Source organism: Pseudoliparis swirei, chromosome 8 (assembly GCF_029220125.1).
Source record: "Pseudoliparis swirei isolate HS2019 ecotype Mariana Trench chromosome 8, NWPU_hadal_v1, whole genome shotgun sequence".
NCBI lineage: Eukaryota > Metazoa > Chordata > Actinopteri > Perciformes > Liparidae > Pseudoliparis > Pseudoliparis swirei.
In genome coordinates, this window is record NC_079395.1 from 22,214,009 (window position 1) to 22,240,651 (window position 26,643).

Below are 26,643 nucleotides of genomic sequence, written 5' to 3' on the forward strand. Positions count from 1 at the left end.
TTAGCCACGAATGTTAATTAAAAAAATAATAAAAAGATTTGGCACACAAGTGGTTAACACCTCCAGGTCGCACGTGATGTCATTCACCCAAAACAGCGGAGTCAGGCTGTCTGAGAGTGTTTCTATGTCTACACATTTCGCTGCTTCACTCATCTGCTTCACTCTACTGGGCTAAGCCCAGCGCCGCCGCTCCCATAACGCGCATCGCTCTGCCGTGATCCGCGCACACAGGTGAGGACACAGGTGAGCACACTCTCACTAGCAGTAGCCCCCCGTCGACAACGCTCGCCGTGGGTCACTTTCCTATCTAAGCTGCACTGGCTAAGCCCCAGATGTATCAAAATCCTAGAGACGCCCCTGCTTTATGATTATGTCGTTCAGATCAAATACAGCAAACCACGTGACTGTTAGAGTCCTTACCATAATATTTGTCATTATGTTATTAACTGTCTAAATGATTGAATAAATATTAATACATTTATTTATTACATGGTGTATTCTCTTTTACAAAGTTTCCTGTTCAAGAGGGGTGCCCATCATTTTAATGATGTAAAGAGTTATATAATATGTACACACACATACATATATATATATATATATATATATATATATATACATACACATATATACATATACACATACATATATATACATATACATATATACATTTATATACATATATACATACAATGTATACATATATATACATATATAAATGTGCATGTTATTGATAAGTAAATATAGTGAAAAGTGTATTTTATTCTGAATGTAGCAGAAATATAAAGAAACATAACCTGTCAATACACACAGTATACATACATGGACATTTAATTTAAATGTTGTCATTAAACATGAAGTGTTTACAGATACTTAACAATAACTTCGTTCACAATAAACAATGCAATTTGTCTCAGAATAGCAATTCAATTATGAACATATTTATTTTTCGAGAAATTGTGAATACTGATCCAAAAAACAGTGTCATTTGGTAAAAATCCTAATTTCTCATGAAGTCCACCCATTAGTCTCGATCAAGCAGATAAACGCATACAATGTTATTTTTATATCACTTTTTGAACTCTTTCCAAGTGACTTGCATTAATGGGACACTGTGAATGAGTCAAACCTGACATGACAGATGCATCTCATCGTAAAACTCAACTTCATAATATGTGATTACCGTTATGAGATAGGCGGACCGTTCAGTCCCTCCCTTCAGCACACAGGACTGACGGGCACTCCCCTATTGGGTACGTAGGCTTTTGGCATGGTCACCATCTTGATGCAGTCTATGATGGGGCAGACGCTGAGGCACAGAGTGCAGCCCGTGCAGCTGTCAGTCACCATGGGGAGGTGGGTCTCAGGGTCAAAGGTTATGGCCTGTGAGGACAGTGATGACAGGACCAGGTCTTCAAAACAGGGAAAGAGACGACTATCGACATGTTGACGGACAGACGGACATACCTGGTATCCAGAGTCGTTGCAGGTCATGTAACACTTTCCACAGTTGATACACATCTCTTCATCGATCACAGCTTGGACCTAAGAACACGGGGGAGGGGCATGATTATGATCAATCGATAAAATCAATTAATTTCACAGTAATTCTGTGACACTTTATATGAATATAAAAACATGAGCATCCGTTGGAATTCTTTGTGCCGGCCGTAGCTCAGTGGAGGGAGAGCGGTCCCATTAGATGCATGTCAGAGTGCCCATGAGCAAGACACTGAACCCCCAGTTGCTTCACTCCAGCCCACCGCTCCTCAATAACTAAGGATGGGTCAAATGCAGAGAAGAATTTCCCCATGGAGATAAAAGGATATCTTTAAAACACATACAGTAGTGATTCTCTATCTTGGAAAATTAAAAAAATGCGTCGTGCATTTCCATATATTTTAAATAAAGTTTCTCGTAGAGATTCAAAGATTTCTCTTTTACCCTTGATGCTCTCCATCGAGAGGCAGGAAGTCGACTCCCTGAGCTGCTGACCTACATGCAGCTTATTTACATGTTTCACTCATACAGTGAGGAGGTGTTTAACATTAAGATAAAGCCAATGTTAATAAGTGTTTATTTTCTTGTGGAAATGTGAGTCTCTTCCTGGTCGAGACGTGGGCATTACATTTGGTAGGTGAAGAGTCAAAGATCCCCCTGACACTGTTCCTGGTTGGGCCTTCAGTGATCCATCCATGGGTATATTAAGCTTTTTACTGTTGACAATAAAACATCTCACTTACAAATATTTGAAAAAGTGTTTGTGAGGGAAATTTAATTGTATTGTAACCTTTCAGAATATAAACCAATAATCTTCTACTTATGAGACTTATGAGCCACCGTATGTTGGAACACGGTGTTCGTTATGGACAAGCCGTGGCCAGCACTGAAGTCCAATCACAGAACACCACTCGGGTTCGGATCGGGCAAGCCGTTCCTCCCAATCACCCCAAGTCATCGCCCACGTCGAAGTCTCCCAGGAGAACTATGGAGTCGGCAGGCGGCGCCCTTTCCAGGATCCCTCCTACCGACTCTCGTTCTCCGACCGCCTCGTTCTCCGACCCTCTCGTTCTCCGACCGCCTCGTTCTCCGACCCTCTCGTTCTCCGATCCCCTCGTTCTCTGACCCTCTCGTTCTCCGACCCTCTCGTTCTCTGACCCTCTCGTTCTCTGACCCTCTCGTTCTCCGACCCTCTCGTTCTCCGATCCCCTCGTTCTCCGACCCTCTCGTTCTCCGACCCTCTCGTTCTCCGACCCTCTCGTTCTCTGACCCTCTCGTTCTCCGACCCTCTCGTTCTCTGACCCTCTCGTTCTCCGATCCCCTCGTTCTCCGATCCCCTCGTTCTCCGATCCCCTCGTTCTCTGAACCTCTCGTTCTCCGACCCTCTCGTTCTCCGATCCCCTCGTTCTCTGACCCTCTCGTTCTCTGACCCTCTCGTTCTCCGATCCCCTCGTTCTCTGAACCTCTCGTTCTCCGACCCTCTCGTTCTCCGATCCCCTCGTTCTCTGACCCTCTCGTTCTCTGACCCTCTCGTTCTCTGACCCTCTCGTTCTCCGACCCTCTCGTTCTCCGACCCTCTCGTTCTCCGACCCTCTCGTTCTCTGACCCTCTCGTTCTCCGATCCCCTCGTTCTCCGACCCTCTCGTTCTCCGACCCTCTCGTTCTCTGACCCTCTCGTTCTCCGACCCTCTCATTTTCCGACCCTCTCGTTCTCCGATCCCCTCATTCTCCGACCCTCTCGTTCTCTGACCCTCTCGTTTTCCGCCCAGGGGACTCGTGAGTAAAGGCAAGTCCTGTCCTTCACTAGGAGCTTCCAGAGTAATAGTCTGAGTATTAAAGGTCAGTAGCATGTCAGAAGTCTACCTGCTCCATGTTGTCCAGCTCCTGGTACGCTCCGATGTGGCGCAGCGCTCTGGCTATCACGTCCTACACACACACACACACACACACACACACACACACACACACACACACACACACACACACACACACACACACACACAGTGGTGAGGAATATACAGCAGTCCAACAGTAATACTCAGTAGTACTCAGAAGGAGCAGTGTGTGCTCAGGGTGCCGTACCTTGACCGCGGGCACAGTTCTTTTGGGCCCGTTGACCCGGCTCACGTCGGTATCCTTCAAGTCTGTTTGTGCATTCCTGAGCTTCTTCTTATACTCCGCTACGGCGTCGGTCCTCTGCTGAAGGTACGGCCCAAAGCTAGGCAGGCTCTACACACACACACACACACACACACACACAATAATATACAAGCGTAGTTCAAATACTCATCCTGAGTTATTGGTAGTAAGTGGTGGTACCTTTCCCACCAGGTCTTCCAGTCGGGGAACTGGTTTCCCCTTCTGGTGTCTCTCTGTGGGAGGGGACTGGCCGTCCCAGTCCTTCAGCTCCAGGCTCTTCAGATACAACAAGGCCTTCAGACCTGAACACACACATTCATCACAGTGTCATCACAGTGTCATCACGGTATCATCACGGTGTCATCATGGTGTCATCACGGTATCATCACAGTGTCATCACAGTGTCATCACGGTATCATCACGGTGTCATCACGGTGTCATCACGCTATCATCTTGAGTTAAATATCCTAAATCACAGGCACTCGGACTCGTTGGACCATCTTGGGGTTGGGGATCAGGAGAACATACAAAGTGTGTATGCAGAACTCTTTAGACCTCAATCCAAACATGAGGCCATGAGATGAGTAGGTAGGTGTTCAATCCTTCTACAGTTTGAAATACCCTAGAGTACTTCCTGTTGAGCGAAGCTCAGCACAGGTAAACAGAATAACAATACAACGGAATGCTTTTATTGTTTAAGCTAGTAAGCTGCCCGTGGCTGTATCCGCCCGGCAACCCCACAGTTTCATCAACGTCAGTCCAACATCTTATAACTTTATAGTTGTATCTTATTATAACTATCATATCTCTACCTCCTTCTGCCTCCTGGAGTGTGGACCATGTCAACTACATTCATCACTCTGTCATACTCATTGAATGTGTTGTTACTCTGTCATGATTCCTTCTGTTCACATGACATCTATTGTTCATCTGGTCACATGACTTCTATTGTTCATCTGGTCACATGACATCTATTGTTCATCTAATCACATGACTTCTATTGTTCTGTCCATCGTGGAGAGGGATCCTCCTCTATTGCTCTCCTGAAGGGTTCTTCACTTTTTACCACTAAAAGGGTTTTTGCTATTTCTTAGGAGTTGTTCCTGATCCGATGTGAGGTCAAAGGTCAGGGATGTCGTATGTGTATAGATTGTAAAGCCCTCTGAGGGGAGTTTGTAATTTAAGATATTGAGCTATATAAAATAAATTGAATTGAATAAAAAGACTGCTACAGTTCATGACATCGTAAAATACATATCCTGATGCATGTCATCATTGAGAATGAATATAAATACAGAAACACAGTGACGTACCCACACAGTAATCATCAATCACTGTGAAGTCCTGGTTCTGTACTGCACTGCACACCTGAGAGACAGAGAGGTCACCAACAACACCATCACAATCACATAACTGCAATCTGTATATATCTATGTATATATGAGTAAAATACTGCAGCTTCTTACCCCGTAAATTTCGATATTGAATTAATTAAATTTTAATTGTTTACACCATGGTGCCCTCAGCTGAAAACTACAGAGCTTGTTCAAGAATGAATGCCGAGGGTTAAAGAGGCAGTGTGAACCTTACTGGATCTCACACGTACTTTCATAACTAGACAAAAACAAAACACAGATGTAGGAGAACAGGAACACGTATGTGGAATAGTATAACTCATTAAAGGTCATCTACAGTGATGTTAAACGGTCAGACCATTCAGATTACAGTCGTTGGAAAAAAAAAGATTTCTCAAAGTTTGACTAAACTATTATTGCATGGGGGAATCAGTTCTGCGGTCTCGCCCTGGTGGGGGTCACAGTCATATTATCACCTGTAGCACCGAGGCCCCGGCGTGGAGGAACTGCAGGCCGCTCTCTGCCGAGTCGATGCCCCCGGTGGCCAGGACTGGGAAGCCAGGGATGGCTCTGGCGATGGCTGACACTGCTCTGAGGGCGATGGGCCTGATGGCATTACCTGCACACATGGACACTAATAGTGAGAGCAGCTGCAGTGGGTACGTCATGGGTTAATGGGATAATGTGTAATAATAAATCTTCCAGGTAAAAAGTTTCTCTAGACAACCTGTGGTTTCAGTTTAAGGAGTGTCCATGTTTGGAATGCAGAGGAGTGACGTGAAGTGACACTGTAAGCCCCGCCCTCAAGCACACTCCACTTTATGGTCTATTGGACTCTAAATGGAGCATCATTCACTAAATGAACAAAATGCTGTCTTGAAAAAGTTGCCTTTTTTTCTGTCTGGATCGTTTTGTGTTTGTTGTTGTAATACTCATTTAGACCACAAGAGGCGGCTGCTCTAAATGGGACAAAAAGGGAATCATGAAAATGGAAACATCTCTGGAACCAGTGTTTGGTTTGTATGTCCGTGAAGAGGACCCCTCGGTATGTGTATACGAATGGCTTATTCCAAGGAAATGTTCAGATGATTATACACGAAAGAAATCCTACTTATGATTAGTATATTCCATTTCTGCCAATAGATCCCCTTACATTCTATACTTATTTATTTTTCTCTTTTTATAATCTGTAGTTCTTTGAAGATTTATTAGAAGTTCACTACCACTTGAAGGGGTTGTGCACATGTTTGTGTGTCGTGTGTTTCCTCACCAGAGACCCCTCCATACGTGGTTCGTTTGTCCTTCCCAACACTCGGCCAGGGGGAGCCGTCGGCCTTCAGCCCCATCATACCTGACACTGTGTTGGTGGCTGTGACTCCATCTGCTCCACCTGGAACACGGCGTGACAACAACAACAGAGACATTCATCACATATCCTCAGTGTTGATTATGTGCTCTGTATATATATATATATATATACAGTCTATTGATATAAGGAAGAGCAGTAGCAGAAACGAAGAGGAGGAAAGAAGAAGAAGTGACGCGTGTCCACCTTCGTGAGCGGCCTTGGCGATGTCGACAATGTTGGTGACGTTTGGCGTCAGTTTGGCAAAGAAGGGAATGGAAGTGGCGGCACGCACCCAGCGGCAGATGTTACGCACCATCACCGGGTCCTAGTCACACGGACGCATACACACACATGTCAATAATACACAACCCCCCCCCCTCCATCCCTTCTTCCTAATTTTGTATTTTATTTGTATTTTGTTTGTATGTATGCGTGTTTCCACGTCTTAATCTCTACTATATTTAAATGTACTTTAAGTTACTGTTATCGTGGTTGTTTGTTTATTGTATTTGCATATCTTCGTTTATTGTGACATCGTGCCACAGGTACACAGCCTCCAAACTACTGAAGGTAATGTTCTGTACACCCCAACTTCTTGGGGGTGGTATGACTCTTCATTCCTGTAAGTGTTTGCAAAATCAATAACAAAAAATGTAATCAATAATACACAAATCATCCAGCATATCAAATTGTAAATATTTTAAAGATTACACTCGATGGCATCCTTCAAAATATGGCAGAGTAAAAAAACTGAATGAACGGTCTGCTTATGACAAGTACAGCGATGTTTATATTCTCTACATCGGAATACTATATGTGTGTGTGTGTGTGTGTGTGAGTGAGTGTGTACCTGACCACAGGCCATTCCCATGCCTCTCTCACCCATCCCATGAGGACAAGACAGGTTCAACTCCAATGCATCTGCTCCTGATTCCTACACACACACACACACACACAAAGATCCAAATCAGACTCACAGAAAAGCACAGTGACAACCTTTGTGTGAACGCACAATAACTACACAATGGTCTCGGTGGTTCTTCTCACCTGAGCCATCATGGCGATCTCCGTCCAGTCCTCCCTGTTGTAGCCGCACATTATACTGGAGATCACCACCTGGCGGGGAGAAGGTTTGTTTTCATCAGGAACCAATTAATCAAATGCTTTAGGACTGTAAGACCATCATCCGATCATTTCATTCAGCCCGAATGTATTGATCGGACGATCAATCTATCCACCGGCTTCCACAAGCTGCTAGCTTAACTATTAAGCTCAGCAGCTTGTGTGTCTTAACTATTAACTATACTAGCTCACCTATTATATATTATAATAACATTTGTTATACTATTATATTTTACTAACTATTGTTAGTGAGAACTAACAAAAGTCGTGTCTGTTGTTTTACTTTTAGAACGGTCGTTTTGGGGCGTGGCGACTTTCTTGCTAGATTCAACGACTTTTGGAGCTAACGCTGCTAGCCGCATTTATTTGATACGAGTAGCTCACGATGTGCAGAGTTTTGCTGTTTGATGTTTGATACTTATTCAAATGTAGCTGGTTTCTAAAGATGCACCAGCCCTAGCTTTGACACTGTAACACACATGGGCCGTCACAACCGCAGATAGAACTTGTTCTGCCTGCTGTTAGCAATGCTGCTCATGTTCCTCAGTGAAGGACAGTCAGAACTGGGGAACCTCACATTTTTCGGGAAGTCCCTCTTCAGCTCCGCGACTGACTGACACCAGTAGGCTGCCGTCTTCTCGCTGATGAGCTCGATGTTGAGGAAGGATCCCTGACCCGGTCCGAACACGTGGCCCGAGGTGGTGCCGCGCACGATGCGAGGAGACACGTTGGTCACCAGATCCTGCAGACACAGATTCACTCACAATGCTGCTCCACGTCACGCGTGGACGTGCATGTCTCCATCAATGGCGACGTATTACCTGTCGAGCGAATAACACACGGTGTTCTCTGAAACAAACGCGACAAACTCATTTATTTGAGCTTTTACAGAATCTCAGTACATCCAATATTGGCAATACTTCCGAGCTGAAACAGTTCGGTGATGAATCAATGGGACTAAAATCAATAAGATGCCAACAATCTCTCTGGTTCCAGCTTCTTAATATGAAAACGTGCTGATTGTATCATGGCATAGTAAACACAAAATAAGAATGTTTGGGCTTTTAGTCGGGCTGAATTGGGCTTTTCGACACTGACATTTCTTCAATTATTTCTGTCAATTTACAGATTAAACGACTAATCGAGAGAAGAAAAGTCGAGTGAATAACTCCACCGGGTGTGTCTCCCTCTCATCTCCCCAACAAAGAAGAGTTGCATCTCACTCCATCGTCACTCCCGTGCAGTCAAGATGGCAATGAAGATAACAAAAACAGGGATTCATTCATCCCGGATCCTACAGCCCAACTTTCGTCGATCTTAACCCTCCTGTTGCCTTTGGGGTCAATTTGACCCCATTCGATGTTTAAAGTCTCAAAATATATGATTGATATCATGTTTTATGTTTCATATTCCACGACTGGGTAAACATGAAATGAACATGATGACATGTTTTCAATGTCCTGAACACAACGAGTGCACATCAGTGTTCTTTGGTGTCAATTTGACCCCAGGCTGAAATATCAACATTTTATAGACCTATTTTATAGGTTTGGGTTGTTTTGGATGATATTGAGGTCACTATAACTATAACATTGCTTATTACCTTCGCATTGAAAATGCCGGAAGGTTATGTTTTGATCGCCGTGTATTTATTTATTTATTTATTTATTTGTATGCGTGTTATTCGCAAAACTCAAAAAGTATTGAACCGAATCGCATGAAATTTGGTGGGATGATTGTTTATTATCCGGGGACCAGTTGATTCGATTTTGGGATCGATCGGGTCAAAGGTCAAGGTCAAAGGTCAAGAACAGGTCAAAATCTTTCGCAGAATTAAAAAAATATTGAACCGAATCGCATGAAATTTGGTGGGATGATTGTTTATTATCCGGGGACCAGTTGATTAGATTTTGGGATCGATCGGGTCAAAGGTCAAGGTCAAAGGTCATGAACAGGTCAAATCTTCTTGAATCACATGGAATTTGGTGGGATGATTGGTTATTATCCAGGGACCATTTGATTAGATTTTGGGATCAATCGGGTCAAAGGTCAAGGTCAAGGTCATGGAAAGGTCAACATCTTTTTTTTACCAAAGCACGATACATTTGTGTCCAATTGGCATGCAACTAATGCCAAAATGTTCATAATTCAATGCCCAATCTTGTGATATGCGAAGGTATGCGCTCTACCGAGTGCCCATTCTAGTTTAGGTTATATTTTGATATGTTAGAAGAGCCTTTTTCTTATGATAGTTTTCGTTTAGTTCATTGTGATTGTTGTTTTAAATATATTTAGTTTTAGGATTCACTGATTGGGTAACACTGGGCACCTGTGGTTATATGTAGAGGTGGGTTGGCACAGGACCAGCATGCACCTGGGTGGCCGATGGTCTTTTACCAGCATCACCGAAGAGTGTCAGCGTTTTGTTTGTTTGGAAAATAAATGAACAGAATCAACATACCGAAATGGACGTTACTTTTCTTTTGCCTGCGTAAACTCCGAAACCCACGGTGCGTCAGTGGCAATTTGATTTACTTTTTATTTGATTTCTAAGGACAAATGGCCCCTGCAGTGGTTATTCCAAAAATTATGAATCACCGCAACCGTAAGAGCTACATACAGTATTTAGGTATTAGACATACCAATGAACTCTAAAAACAGAACAAACTAGAACGGGCACTCGGTAGAGCGCATACCTTCGCATATCACAAGATTGGGCATTGAATTATGAACATTTTGGCATTAGTTGAATGCCAATTGGATAAAAATTGACCGCGCTATGGTAAAAAGAAAATGTTGACTTTTCACGACCGATCGATCCCAAAATCTAATCAAATGGTCCCCGCATAATAACCAATCATCCCACCAAATTTCATGCGATTCGGTTTAATACTTTTTGAGTTATGCGAGTAACACGCATATAAATAAATAAATAAACTAGAACGGGCACTCGGTAGAGTGCATACCTTCGCATATCACAAGATTGGGCATTGACTTATGAACATTTTGGCATTAGTTGCATGCCAATTGGATACAAATTGACCGTGCTATGGTAAAAAAGAAGATGTTGACCTTTCCATGACCTTGACCTTGACCTTTGACCCGATCGATCCCAAAATCTAATCAAATGGTCTCTGGATAATAACCAATCATCCCACCAAATGTCATGCGATTCGGTTTAAAACTTTTTTTGTTATGCGAATAACACGCATACAAATAAATAAACTAGAATGGGCACTCGGTAGAGCTCATACCTTCGCAAATCACAAGATTGGGCATTGCATTATGAACATTTTGGCATTAGTTCTGCCAGAAGCACATTGTTCATGGAGTGGGGTGATTTGGGCTTGTAGTTGGTGATCTGCCTGAGCCCTCTCCAGACAGAAGCAGAGTCGTTTGCTGAGAGCTGCTGTTGCAGTTTCTCAGAGTACAGACGTTTAGCATCTCTCACCGCCTTGCTAAACCTGTATTTGGACTCTGTGTACAGGTCCTTGTCCCCACTCCTGAATGCCTGGTCCTTCTGCAGTCTTAGCTTCCTGAGCTCCGCTGTGAACCAGGGTTTGTCGTTGTTATAACTCACCCTGGAGCTGGATGGAATACAGCTGTCCTCACAGAAGCTGATGTAGGAAGTTACAGCCTCTGTGTACTCATCCAGGCTGTTGGTAGCAGTCCTGAAGACATCCCAGTCAGTACAGTCCAAGCACGCCCGTAGATCCTCCAGAGCCTCACTGGTCCACTTCTTGAACTTCCTCACCACAGGTTTGCAGAGCTTTAGTCTCTGCCTGTATGAGCGAATCAGATGAACCATGACGTGGTCAGAGTTTCCCAGTGCAGCTCGAGGGACGGCGTGATAGGCCCTGCTGATTGTTGTGTAGCAGTGGTCCAGAATGCTCTTCTCTCTAGTAGGGCATTTTATTAACTGTCTATATTTAGGGAGTTCGTGGCTGAGGTTTCCTTTGTTAAAATCCCCGAGTACAATAACTAAAGAGTCCGGGAAGGTCCGCTCCACACACCGTATCTGTTCGGCGAGGGTCCGCTGTGCCTCGTGCACGTTCCCCTGCGGCGGCATGTAAACTCCGGCCAGGATGAATGAAGCGAACTCACGTGGGGAGTAGAAGGGTTTGCAGTGAATGATAAAAGATTCCAGGTCCGGCGAACAGTGCTGTAGGATCACCGTTACGTCGTTGCACCAGCCGTTGTTGAGGTAAAAGCAGATTCCTCCACCCTTTGCTTTTCCGGAGAGCTCTGTGTCCCGGTCCGCTCGGAACAGCTGGAAGCCAGCGAGCTGAGTCGCAGAATCTGGTATCGATCCACTAAGCCATGATTCCGTGAAACACAGGCGGAGGATGAGGAGAAGTCTCTGTCTCTCCCCACCAGCAGCTGGAGTTCGTCTAGTTTGTTGCACAGTGAGCGGACATTGCAGAGAAATATGCCCGGCAGCGCTGTACGAGATCCCCGTTTCCGTAGCCGTACAAGCGCCCCTGAGCGTTTCCCTCTCCGCCGGCGTTTCACCGCGTGGGCGAAGGTGAGCACACCTTTTACAAAAATGTCCAGTAACTCCACAGAAGTTAAAAACGTTGGAAATAAATCCGCTGGAGTTGTTCCCCTGATGTTCATGAGCTCTTCTCTGGTGAAAGAGCTCTGGGAATCACAGCAGAAAACAGTATTTAAAACGAAAACAACAAAAAACATCGCGCACCAACACACCGAGGCGGCCGTCCGCGGCGCCACCCTGAAGCACTGTGCTGACCAGCTGTCTCCGGTGTTCACCGACATCTTCAACACCTCCCTGGAGACATGCCACGTTCCAGCCTGCTTCAAGGCCTCCACCATCATCCCCGTCCCCAAAAAACCCAAGATCACAGGACTCAATGACTACAGGCCCATCGCCCTGACCTCTGTGGTCATGAAGTCCTTTGAACGCTTGGTCCTGTCACACCTCAAGACCATCACCGACCCACTCCTGGACCCCCTGCAGTTCGCCTACAGAGCCAACAGGTCTGTAGACGATGCAGTCAACATGGCCCTTCACTACATCCTCCAGCATCTGGACTCCCGAGGAACCTTCGCCAGGATCCTGTTTGTGGACTTCAGCTCTGCCTTCAATTCCATCATCCGTCCCTGCTGCAGGACAAGCTCTCCCAGCTGCACGTGCCCGACTCCACCTGCAGGTGGATCACAGACTTCCTGACCGACAGGAAGCAGCACGTGAGGCTGGGGAAACACGTCTCAGGCTCCCGGACCACCAGCACGGGTTCCCCCCAAGGCTGTGTTCTCTCCCCTCTGCTGTTCTCCCTGTACACCAACAGCTGCACCTCCAGTCACCAGTCCGTCAAGCTCCTAAAGTTCGCGGATGACACCACCCTCATTGGACTCATCTCTGGTGGGGACAAGACCGCCTACAGGTGGGAGACTGACCACCTGGTGACCTGGTGCAGCCAGAACAACCTGGAGCTCAACGCTCTAAAGACAGTGGAGATGGTTGTGGATTTCAGGAGGAATGCAGCCCCACCCGCCCCTCTCATCCTGTGTGACTCCCCCGTCGACGCTGTGGAGTCCTACCGCTTCCTGGGCTCCATCATCTCCCAGGACCTCAAGTGGGAGCTGAACATCCGCTCCATCACCAAGAAGGCCCAGCAGAGGATGTTCTTCCTGAGGCAGCTGAGGAAATTCAACCTGCCAGGGAGAATGATGGTACAATTCTACACGGCCATCGTTGAGTCCATCATCTGCTCCTCCATCACCGTCTGGCACCCTGCAGCCACAGCCAAAGACAAGCGCAGGCTGCAGAGCATCATCCGCTCGGCCGAGAGGGTTATCGGTTGCAATCTGCCTTCCCTCCAGGTCCTGTTCACTTCCAGGTCACTGAAGCGGGCCAGAAAGATTGTCGCTGACCCCTCCCACCCTGGACACTCCTGTTCGAGTCCCTCCCTCGGGAGGAGGCTGCGTCCATCAGGACAAAGACCACCCGCCACACCAAAAGTTTTTCCGTCGGCAGTCGGGCTCATCAATGGAACCCGGACTGACTGACTGTCACCCCCAGGACTACCACCTCTTCTTCCTCCTTCTTCCCGCTCCTTCCTCTTCCTCCTCCTCACTCCTCCTCCCTCCTCCTTCTTCTTCCCTCCTCCACACACGTCACTTTAACATGCACTTTAACTAAAACACACCACTTGACGCACACACCCAAACACTTCACATTATTTGTTGTCTTTCTGTCGTGTTGATTGTTGTTTGTTTTGTCATGTCCAAATGTTGCACCTTCCACCAAAAAAAATTCCTCGTTTGTTTGTGAAAACATTCCTGGCAATAAAACTGTTTCTGATTCTGATTCTGATTCTGATTCTGATGCCAATTGGATTACATTGACCGCGAAGAAGATTTTGACCTTTTCATGACCTTGACCTTTGACCCGATCAATCCCAAAATATAATCAAATGGTCCCCGGATAATAACCAATCATCCCACCAAATTTCATGCGATTCGGTTTAATACTTTTTTTGTTATATGAGTAACATGCATACAAATAAATAAATAAATAAATACACGGTGATCAAAACATTACCTTCCGCATTTTCAATGCGAAGGTAATGAAGAGCGACTGCCAAGCATTAATTCATCAGGTGGCCCGACACATTGACTCCAATGACACCAGGGAGGCTGGAAGTCAACTTCATAAGGCAACTAGGTAGAACACATACCTTCGCATATCACAAGATTGGGCATTGAATTATGAACATTTTGGCATTAGTTGCATGCCAATTGGACAAAAATGTATCGTGCTATGGTAAAAAAAAGATATTGACCTTTCCATGACCTTGACCTTTGACCCGATTGATCCCAAAATCTAATCAAATGGTCCCCAGATAATAACCAATCATCCCACCAAATTTCATGCGATTCAAGAAGATTTTGACCTGTTCATGACCTTTGACCTTGAACTCTGACCCGATCGATCCCAAAATCTAATCAACTGGTCCCCGGATAATAAACAATCATCCCACTAAATTTCATGCGATTCGGTTCAATACTTTTTGAGTTTTGCGAATAACACGCATACAAATAAATAAATAAATACACGGCGATCAAAACATAACCTTCCGCATTTTCAATGCGAAGGTAACTAAAAGTAAAATGGGTAAATGGCTATAAAGGGGAGCTCCAGAATCCCTATGTGCGTGCTTGGCGGTACCTTACATATTGTGTGTGTGTGTGTGTGTGTGTGTGTGTGTGTGCACCTTATTCAGTCCAAACGTCTTGGTCAAAGCGAAGCCCCACCCTTGCTCAAAAGCTCTCCTGATCATGGCGGTGCTGGTGGTGGGCGGAGCAGACGCCAGGCCGAACGGGTTGGGAAACTTGATCCCACACACCTCGACGCTGATGTCCACCTGGTCGATGGCGCTGTAGAACAGCGGCAGCTTGGGCACCGGGTCCACGCTCCGCCCACACAGAGACTGCAGGAGGACGGGAGAGGGGACACACAGGGTACAGCCGGTGTGTTGATTCAGTGACGAGTTGAGGGGGGGGGGGGGGGCTGACACTCACCTGCAGGTATCTGTGGAGGTGCCATGAGGCATGCTTGCCATCGTTCACCGATTCCACCGTGGTGTTTGCCAAACCGGCGATGTCTCCTCCTGCAAACACCCAGGGCTCACTGGTCTGCATGGTGTCGGTGTTCACCTCTGGAGTACCCCAGCGGTTCATCTTCACAGGAGCCATGGCCTCACTCACTACACACACACACAGACACACACACACACACACAGACACACACATCAGCTGGATCCCATTATGTATGAAAACATGGAATCACCAAACGATAAAACGGTCTTTATATGACCTTCACGGTGAAGCGAGAAGATGAGCTACTATATATATATATATATATATATATATATTAGGGCTGTCAATCGATTAAAAAAAATTAACTAATTAATCGCACATTTTGAAATTGCGATTAATTAATCGCGATTAATCGCGCTTAAAAGTGTTTTCCTTCTTTTTAAAGACAAAACTTCACACAGAGCTGTGTTTTCAAAGAGGCTCCTACATATACAGTGCCAGCGAGGTATTTAATATCGTGGATGATAAATTGTTTCTTCAGTGAAACATCAGATTAGTAAAAAAATATATATATATTGAGACCCCATTGGTCCTGTCATCTTTAACACTGAACAGCAGCAGAACCAGTGGCCTTGGTAACTGACTGACATTCAAATATGTCATGTTAACCCTCTGGAGGCTGGGGGCATTTTATACATTTTACAAAATAAATTAAATTCACCGTTTAAAGTCTTTTGCATGTGACACACCCCCACGTGTTATACATCAAACATTCCAGAACAATCTCAGCTCTGAAATGAGGCTCATTGTCCTCGCGCCGTGTCCTCTGGTTCTCTGACTGACAGGCTGCTAAATGAGCCTAACCTGTGAGGTGGGAGGTCCTTTGTGATTTACTGAGTGTTCATTGGTTTATTTTTTACCGAAATGTTGACAGACAAACGGATTGACCAATCACGGTGAAGGTTTCGTGTGTCGAGTTCTTTCCGCGCCGCGTCACCCGACACGTCGCTCCTCCGTTCCTCTGTGTATCAGAGGGGGAGACGGGAGGAAGGAGGAGCAGGAGGAAACCCGACTGATTCATCCACGAGTTAAACTGATTTCTGCTCCTTATTTTCGTGGAGAAATAATTGTTTTGAAAACGAAAACAGTGTCAAACCGTACTGCCGCGGTTTAAAAAAAAAAAAAAAAATGCGTTAATTGCGTTAAAATATTTTAGTGCGTTAACGCGGCCAAATTAATCGCTTAGATTAACGCGTTAACGCTGACAGCCCTAATATATATATAAGGTCCTAAAATACATATATATATCTATATATACTGTATATATATATAAACACAGATAAATAAAAGGTCCTAAAATGCATATATATATAGTTATATATAAAAGGTCCTAAAATACATATATATATACACATACACTACCGTTCAAAAGTTTGGGGTCACCCAGACAATTTCGTGTCTTCCATGAAAACTCACTTTTATTTATCAAATGAATTGAACATTTCATAGAACATATAGTCAAGACATTGACAAGGTTCGAAATAATGATTAATATTTGAAGTATTAATTTTGTTCTCCAAACTTCAAGCTCAAAGGAAGGCCAGTTGTATAGCTTATATCACCAGCATAACTGTTTTCAGCTGTGCTAACATAATTGCACAAGGGTTTTCTAATCAGACATTAGTCTTCTAAGGCGATTAGCAAACACAATGTACCATTAGAACACTGGAGTGATCGTTGATGGAAATGGGCCTCTATACACCTCTGGAGATATTTCATGAGAAACCAGACGTTTCACCTAGAAGAGTCATTTACCACATTAACAATGTATAGAGGGTATTTATGATTAATGTTATCGTTATTGAAAAAACAGTGCTTTTCTTTGAAAAATAAAGACATTTCTAAGTGACCCCAAACTTTTGAACGGTAGTGTATATATATTCAATTCAATTCAATTCAGTTTATTTGTACAGCCCAATTTCACAAATTACAAATTTGTCTCAGAGTGCTTTACAATCTGTACACATAGACATCCCTGCCCCAAAACCTCACATCGGACCAGGAAAAACTCCCAAATAACCCTTCAGGGGGAAAAAAAGTGAAGAAACCTTCAGGAGAGAACAGAGGAGGATCCCTCTCCAGGATGGACAGAACAATAGATGTCATGTGTACAGAAGGACAGATTTAGAGTTAAAATACATTCAATGAATATGACAGAGTGTATGAATAGTTCATAGTAGGTCCTTAAGGTCCTAAAGTACATACATTAGCCTTCAAATAACCATATAAAATATTTTCTATTCATGAAAATTTAAATGCAATACAACATTTAAAACTGAAAACAAAAATAGACATCTTTTCATTTTCAACACACACATTAGCAGAGTGACTTGCTAAAGAAAAGAGGTTCTTGGTCAGCAGAGTCCAGCTGATTGGTCAATTACCTTGCGGCTCGTTAAGCATGGAACCAAAGGCACTGATGATGTAATCAGCCTTCAGCCTGACCACTTGCTCTTCATCTTCCAGCCAATCGCCGTCCTCCGTCTGCTCGGTGCGACAGAACTGTAACCCGGCAACCCGACCGTTCTTCATGATGACCTCGCGGGGAGACAGGAAGGGGAGGAACTCACACTGCTCCTCCCTCGCCAACTCCATCTGAAAAAAACCACTTGTGCTCAGCGTTCTCTCTGTTTCCATCTGCTTATATCCATCCCTCCCTCATCCATACCTCCTCAGGGACAGCCCTGATGTTAGTGAATCCCTTCCTGAAGCAGACGTAGACTCTCTTGGCTCCGCAGCGAAGAGCCGAGGTTGCGCAATCAAACGCGGTGTCGCCAGCCCCCAAAACGATCACTGTCCCTCTTATCTCCGGCAGAGTAGAGCGACACTGACACATACCTGCACAGAGCGAGCCGCAGAGACACGGTAATGTGAGACGGATACTGACGCGCTAATTCACCTTTCACTTTGTATTTTTCAACACTACCTGTTGGATTTCATCATTTTACCCCCATATGTTTGTTAGTCGAGTTGTGTGCGTTGTATATTTCTTCTAAATGATCAATGTACACTGTGTTCATGCATTGTGTATGTGTGTTCTTGTAATTGCTACATGGGGAGGACCAACATTTTAACCATTAGAGTGTGGACATTTTTGTAAAGTGAGGACATTATGGCCGATCCTCACCTCCTCAGAGGCCTTTTTGAGGGTTAGGACTTGCTTTCACGGTTCAGGTTAGAAATAGGTTCAGGATAAGGGTTGGGGTCAGCCATTAACTTATGGGTGATTGGTTAAGGGTAAAGGTCCTCACAAAGACAGAAGTACAGGAATGTGTGTTTGTTCACCACAGTACCTTTCTTGCTGGAAGAGGCCACCATGGGCAGAAAGTCTTTGGAGGTGAAGAAGCCCTGGTCCATAGTTAAATCCTGGAAGATTGTAGCTCTGTTGGCCTGAGGGAGACCTGGAGACACACATAGACACCGTAGATGAAGAAGAGTCAAACCGTTTGAACGGATATGATGGGCAGTGGAGCAGCTCAATGGTTGCAGATGGATTCAAATGTGTAAAAACCCAATAGATGAATGTGTAAAATGTGCATGCATTGGGTCAAATGCAAAGAAGACTCACTCACCAATCCCAATGAAGACCGCCTTAAATCCTTCCTCTTTTAGGGACGTCAAAGTCATTCCTTCAACACCTAGACCCTTCTCACACACCACCTGGGGGGTACACACACACACACACACACACAAACTCACATTTAACAACACCATGTAGGAATTGCATTAACTATCATTATTTGCTTATTCATGTTCAATTATCACGAATCAACTTTAATTATTTAATCTTTGTCTATTTTCTATCCGATATGGGACTGAACATATATTTTAAAGGTTTGGTATCATATCAAAATGAGTCCATGAAGATTATAAAAAACAAACAAAAAGAAGACTAAACAATTATTGTATGTATTTCAACATTTTACAGTATAGACACTAAACATGTGTTTCTATGAGACACACCTTCACCCCCAAGTCCTTCATCAGGTGGATTTCAAACTGGACCACCTCATAAGGAAGCCGGAACTGAGGGATTTCTGATGTGCTGCATGGAGGAAACAACATTTGTTGAATTTTCTCATCCTCCTTTCAGACTTCCTCGCTACCTGGTTGAGATTATTTGAAACATGCCTGAATTCACTCACACAGAAAGCCCTAGTCCAACACTCCTTCATCACCGCTGACCAAATTCCAAAGATTACTCAACATTTACTTAAGTAACTAAATAGTAAGATAGCCTTGTCACACTTTATATTTTACTAAATTAATGTCACTATATTTATTTTATTTAGCTTTTAATGTTGATTTGAGTTTTTAAAAAAAATTATTCTCAAAAGCATTTGGTGTATCTAAAGCACTGCTCTGTAGAATTGAGTATCACTATCTTAGTAACTGCACTATATCTATATCTAAATATATATACATATGTGTGTGTGTGTGTGTGTGTGTGTGTGTGTGTGGATCAAATTTCAACTAATAGTATGCTTAACAATCTTTGATATGATGCACTATGATATGCAGTTTGATGGTGATACATTACCTCAGCCCTCCGATGTACTTCTGCTTCTCAAATATGGTAATATCATCATATCCAAGACGGGCCAGGAAGGAGGCACAGCTGACTGACGCCGGGCCACAGCCAATCAGAGCTATGGGGGCGTGGTAAGACTCTGGCATCTCATTGGCTGGTGGGAGTTCAGGATTCCTGATCTGAGGGATGCCCATCTTGCTAAACACCTGGGAAGAAAAGGACACAGCCCAATATTTAGAATAATAAACTCATCACGCCGATTGATAGGCTGTTCGTATCATAACACAACAAAACATAAGCGTAACTCTCAACACAACATGGCTGACCTTTAAGTGAGCCTATAGCTGTTGCTTTACTTTGACCCAGGACACTTCAGTTCGTCTCCCGTGTGAAATAAAACGTTGATTTAATTTAACTTACCGACGAAAGTAAACTCAGAAAAGCAATTTAACCTTAACTTAAGTTACATAACAAACGTCGCCGAATTATTTGAGCCCAAAACAAGGATCTTTTCCCAAAAATGTTGCCCAAACCTAACAAAACTGTGACAGATTTACAATATTAACCACGGTTTTAAAACCTTCCCGGTATGAGGACGTGTTGATCTCCTGCCACCGGCTGGGCCTTTAGGAAGAGCACCTGTATTAGAGGGTTTGTTGTTAAATTATTCTATTGCTTGACCAAGCAGAGAAAAGTCTAGTTTGTTGCCCACTTACATGATTATCTGATTCCTGAGCAACTGATAACTGAGCAAAACCCTCCACATCCAATGCATTGATGTGAGATGTGGTTGAAAAAAGCTAGTAAGTGGATTTAAATGTCAGATTATTGGGTCAAACTATAATTTTCAAGGTCAAGAATGAATTTTTACTCTCAAAAATCCCATAAACAGCGTATTGACTCAATAATGCTTGACTTATGAATTAAAATATTTTTTTAAATAATGAATGTGTTACTTTGCATAAAGGTTACAAAGTGTTATCTTAATATAAATCAAATCATTATTTTAGTCATGAACTGGCTGGTGATGGATACGATAACGATAACATATCAAAATCATATCATAAGGCTGCATTGAAGAAGTATTGAACAGAAAATAGTCATTTAGACCATAAACTGCGTGTGGCTGCGATAGACGCGATATTTTTTCGGGCGGCGCATTTGGGGCGTTTGGGGCGACGCGATGTGGGCGACGCGTTTCCAGCGGCGGAATTTTCGCCCCGAGTTGAAATATTTCCACTTTGAGGCGTCATCTCGCAACGCGGGCCAATCAGCTCTTGAGTTCTCTCTCGTAGCTGGAAGCGGAAGTCTTTCAGACGCAACAGTAACTTCATCGGTGAAAGTGACCGAGCTGAGTGAGCCTACGGGTGATGTCATGTATAAATATATATAATATGATATTAATGTCATGAACCCAAACACGAGGGCGTTAGTGTGTGAGACGTTCACAACAAGTATAAAGCAGAACTAGTGGTTAGTTATTCTGGTGGATGAAGGAGATGATAACGGTCTTTACGGAGACGAGACACGGAGATAAGCCCCGCCCCTCGCGGAGCGTCTCGACGCTCATGGCGAGAACACGGTGAACGGTCGAGCGAGTAAACTCACGCGTTTTGGGCGACGCGAAAAATAGTTTCGCTTTTGGTGTGAACGCACCTTAACACTGCGAAGAAAAATGGGGAGTTGCCCAAAATGTCGGCAGCCAATTTTTTGACAACCGACAAAAACGGCCCGACAGTGTGAACCGAGCTATACTGTGCAGTGTTTCAACTAGGGTTACAGCTTCAGGGGGCGGGGACGACCGACTGACCCTTGGGTGATTTCAAGGGGGAGGGCCGCCACCCTGTTATAACGGTAGGGTAAACACTGCTGTGTGTGTGTCTCTATCCCTGCCGAACCCCTGAGAGTGACTCGCCGAACCCCTGGGGTCCGATCGAACCCAGGTTAAGAATCACTGGTCGATGGTTTTATACAGAAAACGTTCGGCTTTAAATGCCGTACCTCGGTTGCAAACTGCTGGAGACCTTCGATGTTGATGGGCCCCTCCTCAGAGGCGTACAGGTTGCAGCCCCCCACACACAGCTCTGACGTGGGACAAACCATCCCACAGGTCAGCCCCAGGGGGTTGTCGGACAGGATGGCCCGCGCTGACCCGTAGTAGTTCTGGTACACACACACGTGAACCATAAGACCATGGCGTTAGTATTGCATGGTTTTGTTCTTTAACATCTTCTTCCACGCCATTAAACTAAGATGACTCTGTGCATGGATACTGTGTGTTTGTGTGTGTGTATTTTGCATTACCTTATTAGAGATGCTCGTAATAAATGACTTTATGTCCATGTTAGTAGGGCAGCTCTTCTGACAGGGAGCATCCGCACATTTTAGACACCTGAAGACAGATTTATAATAATGCAAAGTCACCAACATCCAACAATGATATGTCCTCTAATGTGTTACCCTGTACAAATAGATGTTGTTATGCAAATGAAAACCCTCTCTTTCAACCACAGCTCACAACAAGACATAGGCTATGAAGTCTAGGTCTACCACCAGTCATACAAACTTAAGAGAATAAAACTGAATGACTGAATTATCGAGCCAAACACGGGGGCCTCTGTCTGAGTCCATTAAGCTGCCTTAAACTCCATCCGGTTTAATCTCGAGAAGGAACTCTGAGCTGATCCCTGACCACAGCTCAGTCCTCCACCAAACGGTCTCTTTGATCATTATGAAATGCAATCAGAGCATGTCTTCTAAAAACTATGAGATGCTTCCCATACCTCGCTGCTTCTCGGTCTCTTTTCATCTGTTGGTCTATTCATCTGTCCTCACTATGTTTTGTATTTTGCTTGCATTTCTGCCTCTTTTTATTCCTCTGATAATGGAAGACCCCTAATTAATGCAAATGGTAATCATTAACGTGGCTAAGCTATAGCCTACAAGTCAACAGAAATATTACCAGTCACAAAAATGTAATATGGTAAATATGGGCTTGAAAATGAAGTGACACATTGATAATTATTCTATTAGTATTACAGTAATGATATGTAATATGCATTGTCCAAGAAATATAAACTAAATACATTTTAAAAAGTAGAAAACTGAGTTTCACTCTGTTAGCAATGATATGAGCTAAATGCTAACGCTAGTGTTAGCGTGCTCATTCAATACTAATAACTTCAATTCAATTCAGTTTATTTTGTATAGCCCATTCTCACAAATTACAAATTTGCCTCAGAGGGCTTTACAATCTGTACACATGGACATCCCTGTCCCAAAACCTCACATTGGATCAGGAAAAACTCCCAAACAACCCTTTAGCGTGCTAACGTTAGCGTGCTAACATGCTCGCAGGCAAGGGGTTTGCAGGGGTTTGGTCATAAAGGAAAATACTGTAAAGGCCAGAGACGACAGAGTCAAAGGACCAACTCTGTGATTCACCTCGAGGCGGACAGGAACGTGTTCATCAAATAGCTGAAGAGGGAATTCACTGGAAACTAAAATGTTGACCAAACGGTGGCCATAAAGAGAAGAAAGTCAGAGTGAACCATGAATGTCGGAGGAAAATTTTTCTGCTATCCATCCAATATGTATGTTATTGTTATATATACATTAAATCTGACCACAGTGGGGTAATTAACGGACAGACCATATCTTGGGCCGCTGCCTGCAGTCTTTTTGCCTGTATTAGGTAACACCAATGTATTGTTAAGTTGTAATAGTTCATTTTGACTTTGCACATGTACATAGGGAACATTTGTGCTTTAAATTAATACATATAGCAAGATATTATCATAGGAAATATTAGGGAGAATATTGATATTGTTGATGTGTTATGAAGCATGGAGGTAATGTCTACTCTATGTATATGTCAATGGCAGAAGTAATGTTTATAATTGTTTATGTGTTTATGATTATATGTATGCCGCATGAGAATGAAAGTTAGTTTATTGTTTCAATGTTGACACATGAGTTGGAAGCCGGTTGAAGTCCGTGACGTTGCTTGAAGCAGGAGAGTGACATGTGGGACTTTTATTTTGGAAGGGAACTTTCCTCACATAGGTGACCGGAAGTAATGTTGGTCGCGGGATCATGACGTTTGACCCGGCTATTTTATGACCCGTTGCATTACCTGTTTACGACCTGGCCGTAAGCCAACGAGAGTGTAGCATGCTGAACTGACCAATGGAACTAACTCTTAGGATTGAGAGGTGTGAATGCCGTTACTAATAAATACGGGTGGAAAGGGTGAGTTCGTTCTCTAGACGGTCGGAAGGTTACAAGACAGTTCCCTATCAGCTACTTTGCTGTTAGTCTGTGGCGTAATATTCCGGTCGGCCCTACGATCGTAGCTTCAATTTACTGCTTAGACTTCTTGCCATTAAATATTGTTAACCGTATCTATCGGATTCAGATTCTCATTTTTTAGCGAGCACGGGACCTCCAGTTTGACGCACGTTAATAGTATCCTCACCTGCAGTTTTGAACTGATGTGCTATTATCTTATTATTATCTTATTGGAGCAACTTAACGGGTGTAGAATTGTTCTGCTGGTGACCAAACCAGAGCATTAGCCTTAATGACTTTTGTGAGATTGGATGTCAGGTGGGAGTATCTCCTTCTCACCTCAGCGCTTCCCGGAGAGCTCCACGCTCGCTCAGCGTCGTGTGTTTGATGTCGTCGAAGTTGTTCTCCAACTTCACACAAGACTGAAGAGTGGAGGACATAGAGCAATGAAAAGAAAGAATATGAGGGTAGGCAGATGTGGAGGAAGCAAATATTGAATAAATGCTCTCAACTAAAGCAGAGTAGTGTGTGTGTGTGTGTGTGTGTGTGTGTGTGTGTGTGTGTGTGTTTGTGTGTGTCTTACGCCACAGTTCTTCTCTGGGTTTCTCTTCCAGTGTTTCTTTTCTTTCTTCTTGTTGGCCGTGGACATAACCTGAGTGTGAGTCTTCACCCTGGGGTTCAGAGCCAGGATGCTCTGTACCAAATGAAGAGCAACAGATCATCACCACCACGTCTTACACTCCGACTGGCACCAAGACAACAGTCTGACTGGCTCTGTGAAACACTCAAGTGGAGCAGAGAAGCTTTATCATACATTTTATGTAAAAAAATGTTTTGTCATCATTAATGTTAAGGATAATTGTATGGATTGTTGCCAACCCTTTGTCATCATACAAAGCAAATAAAAAAAATTGTTTTGATTCAGAAATGCAAGTGTTTTTTCTGGCAAGAGCATTTTTAAATGTTTGACAAGACCTGCACAATAATAATGTATTCAGAAAACATACAGCCACATTTTTCTGGGGCTTCTTAGTTTTGTAAATTGCATATTTTTTGTGGATCATATATGGAAACGGTTAATGTTGCTTTTCAACCTGTTACTCATAAACCTTATTGCTATCTGTCTTTTTGAACATACTCTCTCTCTCACACACACACACACACACACACACACACACACACACACACACACACACACACACACACACACACACACACACACACACACACACACACACACACACACACACACACACACACACACACACACACACACACACACACACACACTATGGAGAGTTCTAGGAAGTTGCTCTTGGATGGTTGGGGTCAAAATGATAAGATAGTGACGGTCAGAGTCTTTTCTATGAATACATCCGAGCAGAAAGGTTATTTAAGAGGACGTAGAACAACACAGTTTATCACAGAGAGAAGCTCTATAAATGGTTTTCAGTTCTCAACTCTGTGAACACGTCAAGGGTCACAATCCTTAAAAACATGACATGTTATCACAATCACTTTTACCCAGAATAAAACTGATGCACAACCTTCTGTAAACGTATAAAAACAATCAGTGACCCGACCCGCGACCCTTTGACCTCTCCTTCGTTCCCTTTACTGACTATCACATAACTCACAGACCAACAGTCACGTGACCAACACTCAGGGCAGCTGTGGCTGACCTGCTGGCTGCTGACCTGCAGGCTGTTTACACAGAGAGGACCAGGAGGGCCGCGAGGGGATGAAGGTTGAGCTCCTGAGTACCGGCAGCTGAGGACTGTGGATTCATCCCATTGTTTACAACCTCCGTCAAATAAACTATCAAAGAAATGCAACTTTATTTATTGTGTTAATGCTTAAATACTTGGGTTAAGACATGGGTTTAGACTTGGTTAAGACTTGGGTTTAGACTTGGTTAAGACTTGGTTAAGACTTGGTTAAGACTTGGGTTTAGACTTGGTTAAGACTTGGGTTTAGACTTGGTTAAGACTTGAGTTAAGACTTGGGTTTAGACTTGGGTTAAGACTTGGTTAAGACTTGGGTTTAGACTTGGTTAAGACTTGGGTTAAGACTTGGGTTAAGACTTGAGTTAAGACTTGGGTTAAGACTTGGGTTTAGACTTGGGTTTAGACTTGGTTAAGACTTGGGTTTAGACTTGAGTTAAGACTTGGGTTTAGACTTGGGTTTAGACTTGGTTAAGACTTGGGTTTAGACTTGGGTTAAGACTTGGTTAAGACTTGGGTTAAGACTTGGGTTTAGACTTGGGTTTAGACTTGGGTTTAGACTTGGGTTTAGACTTGGGTTTAGACTTGGGTAAGACTTGGGTTTAGACTTGGTTAAGACTTGAGTTAAGACTTGGGTTTAGACTTGGTTAAGACTTGGGTTTAGACAAATATTGTTGGTCTCGTCTAAATATTAGTATATTAAAACTAGACAATAGAATAAATTTGATACCAAGAGAAAATACAAAAAATGAGATGCAGCCGTTTCCAGTCACACGGTTATTTTCCAGCAGATATGCAGTATTTATAATAAACAGTCACGGTCAAATAACTCACAATGTACCTCAATGTCTGGAAGGTCTTTACTCAACATGACGCTTCTCTTATTTTGGAGGACTAAGAGCTTTCTGAAGATCTCCTGGAGGCTCTGGTTGCTGTTTCAGAGGTCCGAAGCACTGTCCGGGACGGCCCTGTCCAAGAGGAGCGCTGTGTGTTTGTGTGGATCAGGTGGACCGG

At 43.7% G+C, this 26,643-nt stretch overlaps 1 protein-coding gene across 2 annotated transcripts; it reads right to left on the reverse strand.

Moving 5' to 3' along the window:
* Positions 1-810: 810 nt before the first annotated feature.
* On the reverse strand, positions 811-26,643 carry dpydb (dihydropyrimidine dehydrogenase b). 2 transcript variants are annotated; one of them, XM_056421291.1, is made up of 25 exons: positions 26,471-26,643; positions 24,489-24,599; positions 24,245-24,327; positions 21,920-22,007; positions 21,617-21,778; positions 19,625-19,821; positions 19,048-19,129; positions 18,657-18,744; positions 18,378-18,485; positions 17,753-17,922; positions 17,469-17,679; positions 15,007-15,191; positions 14,700-14,915; positions 8,039-8,203; positions 7,387-7,455; positions 7,190-7,273; positions 6,544-6,664; positions 6,262-6,381; positions 5,468-5,610; positions 4,950-5,004; positions 3,817-3,938; positions 3,580-3,726; positions 3,361-3,423; positions 1,465-1,542; positions 811-1,380 (listed from the first exon to the last, which is right to left on the reverse strand). In XM_056421291.1, exons 1-25 carry the CDS (start codon positions 26,498-26,500, stop codon positions 1,216-1,218), a joined length of 3,063 nt encoding a protein of 1,020 aa, XP_056277266.1. In that variant the 5' UTR covers positions 26,501-26,643; the 3' UTR covers positions 811-1,215. The 2 variants fall into 2 exon arrangements, with proteins under 2 accessions (XP_056277266.1, XP_056277267.1); XM_056421292.1 differs by having other exon boundaries at positions 26,464-26,643.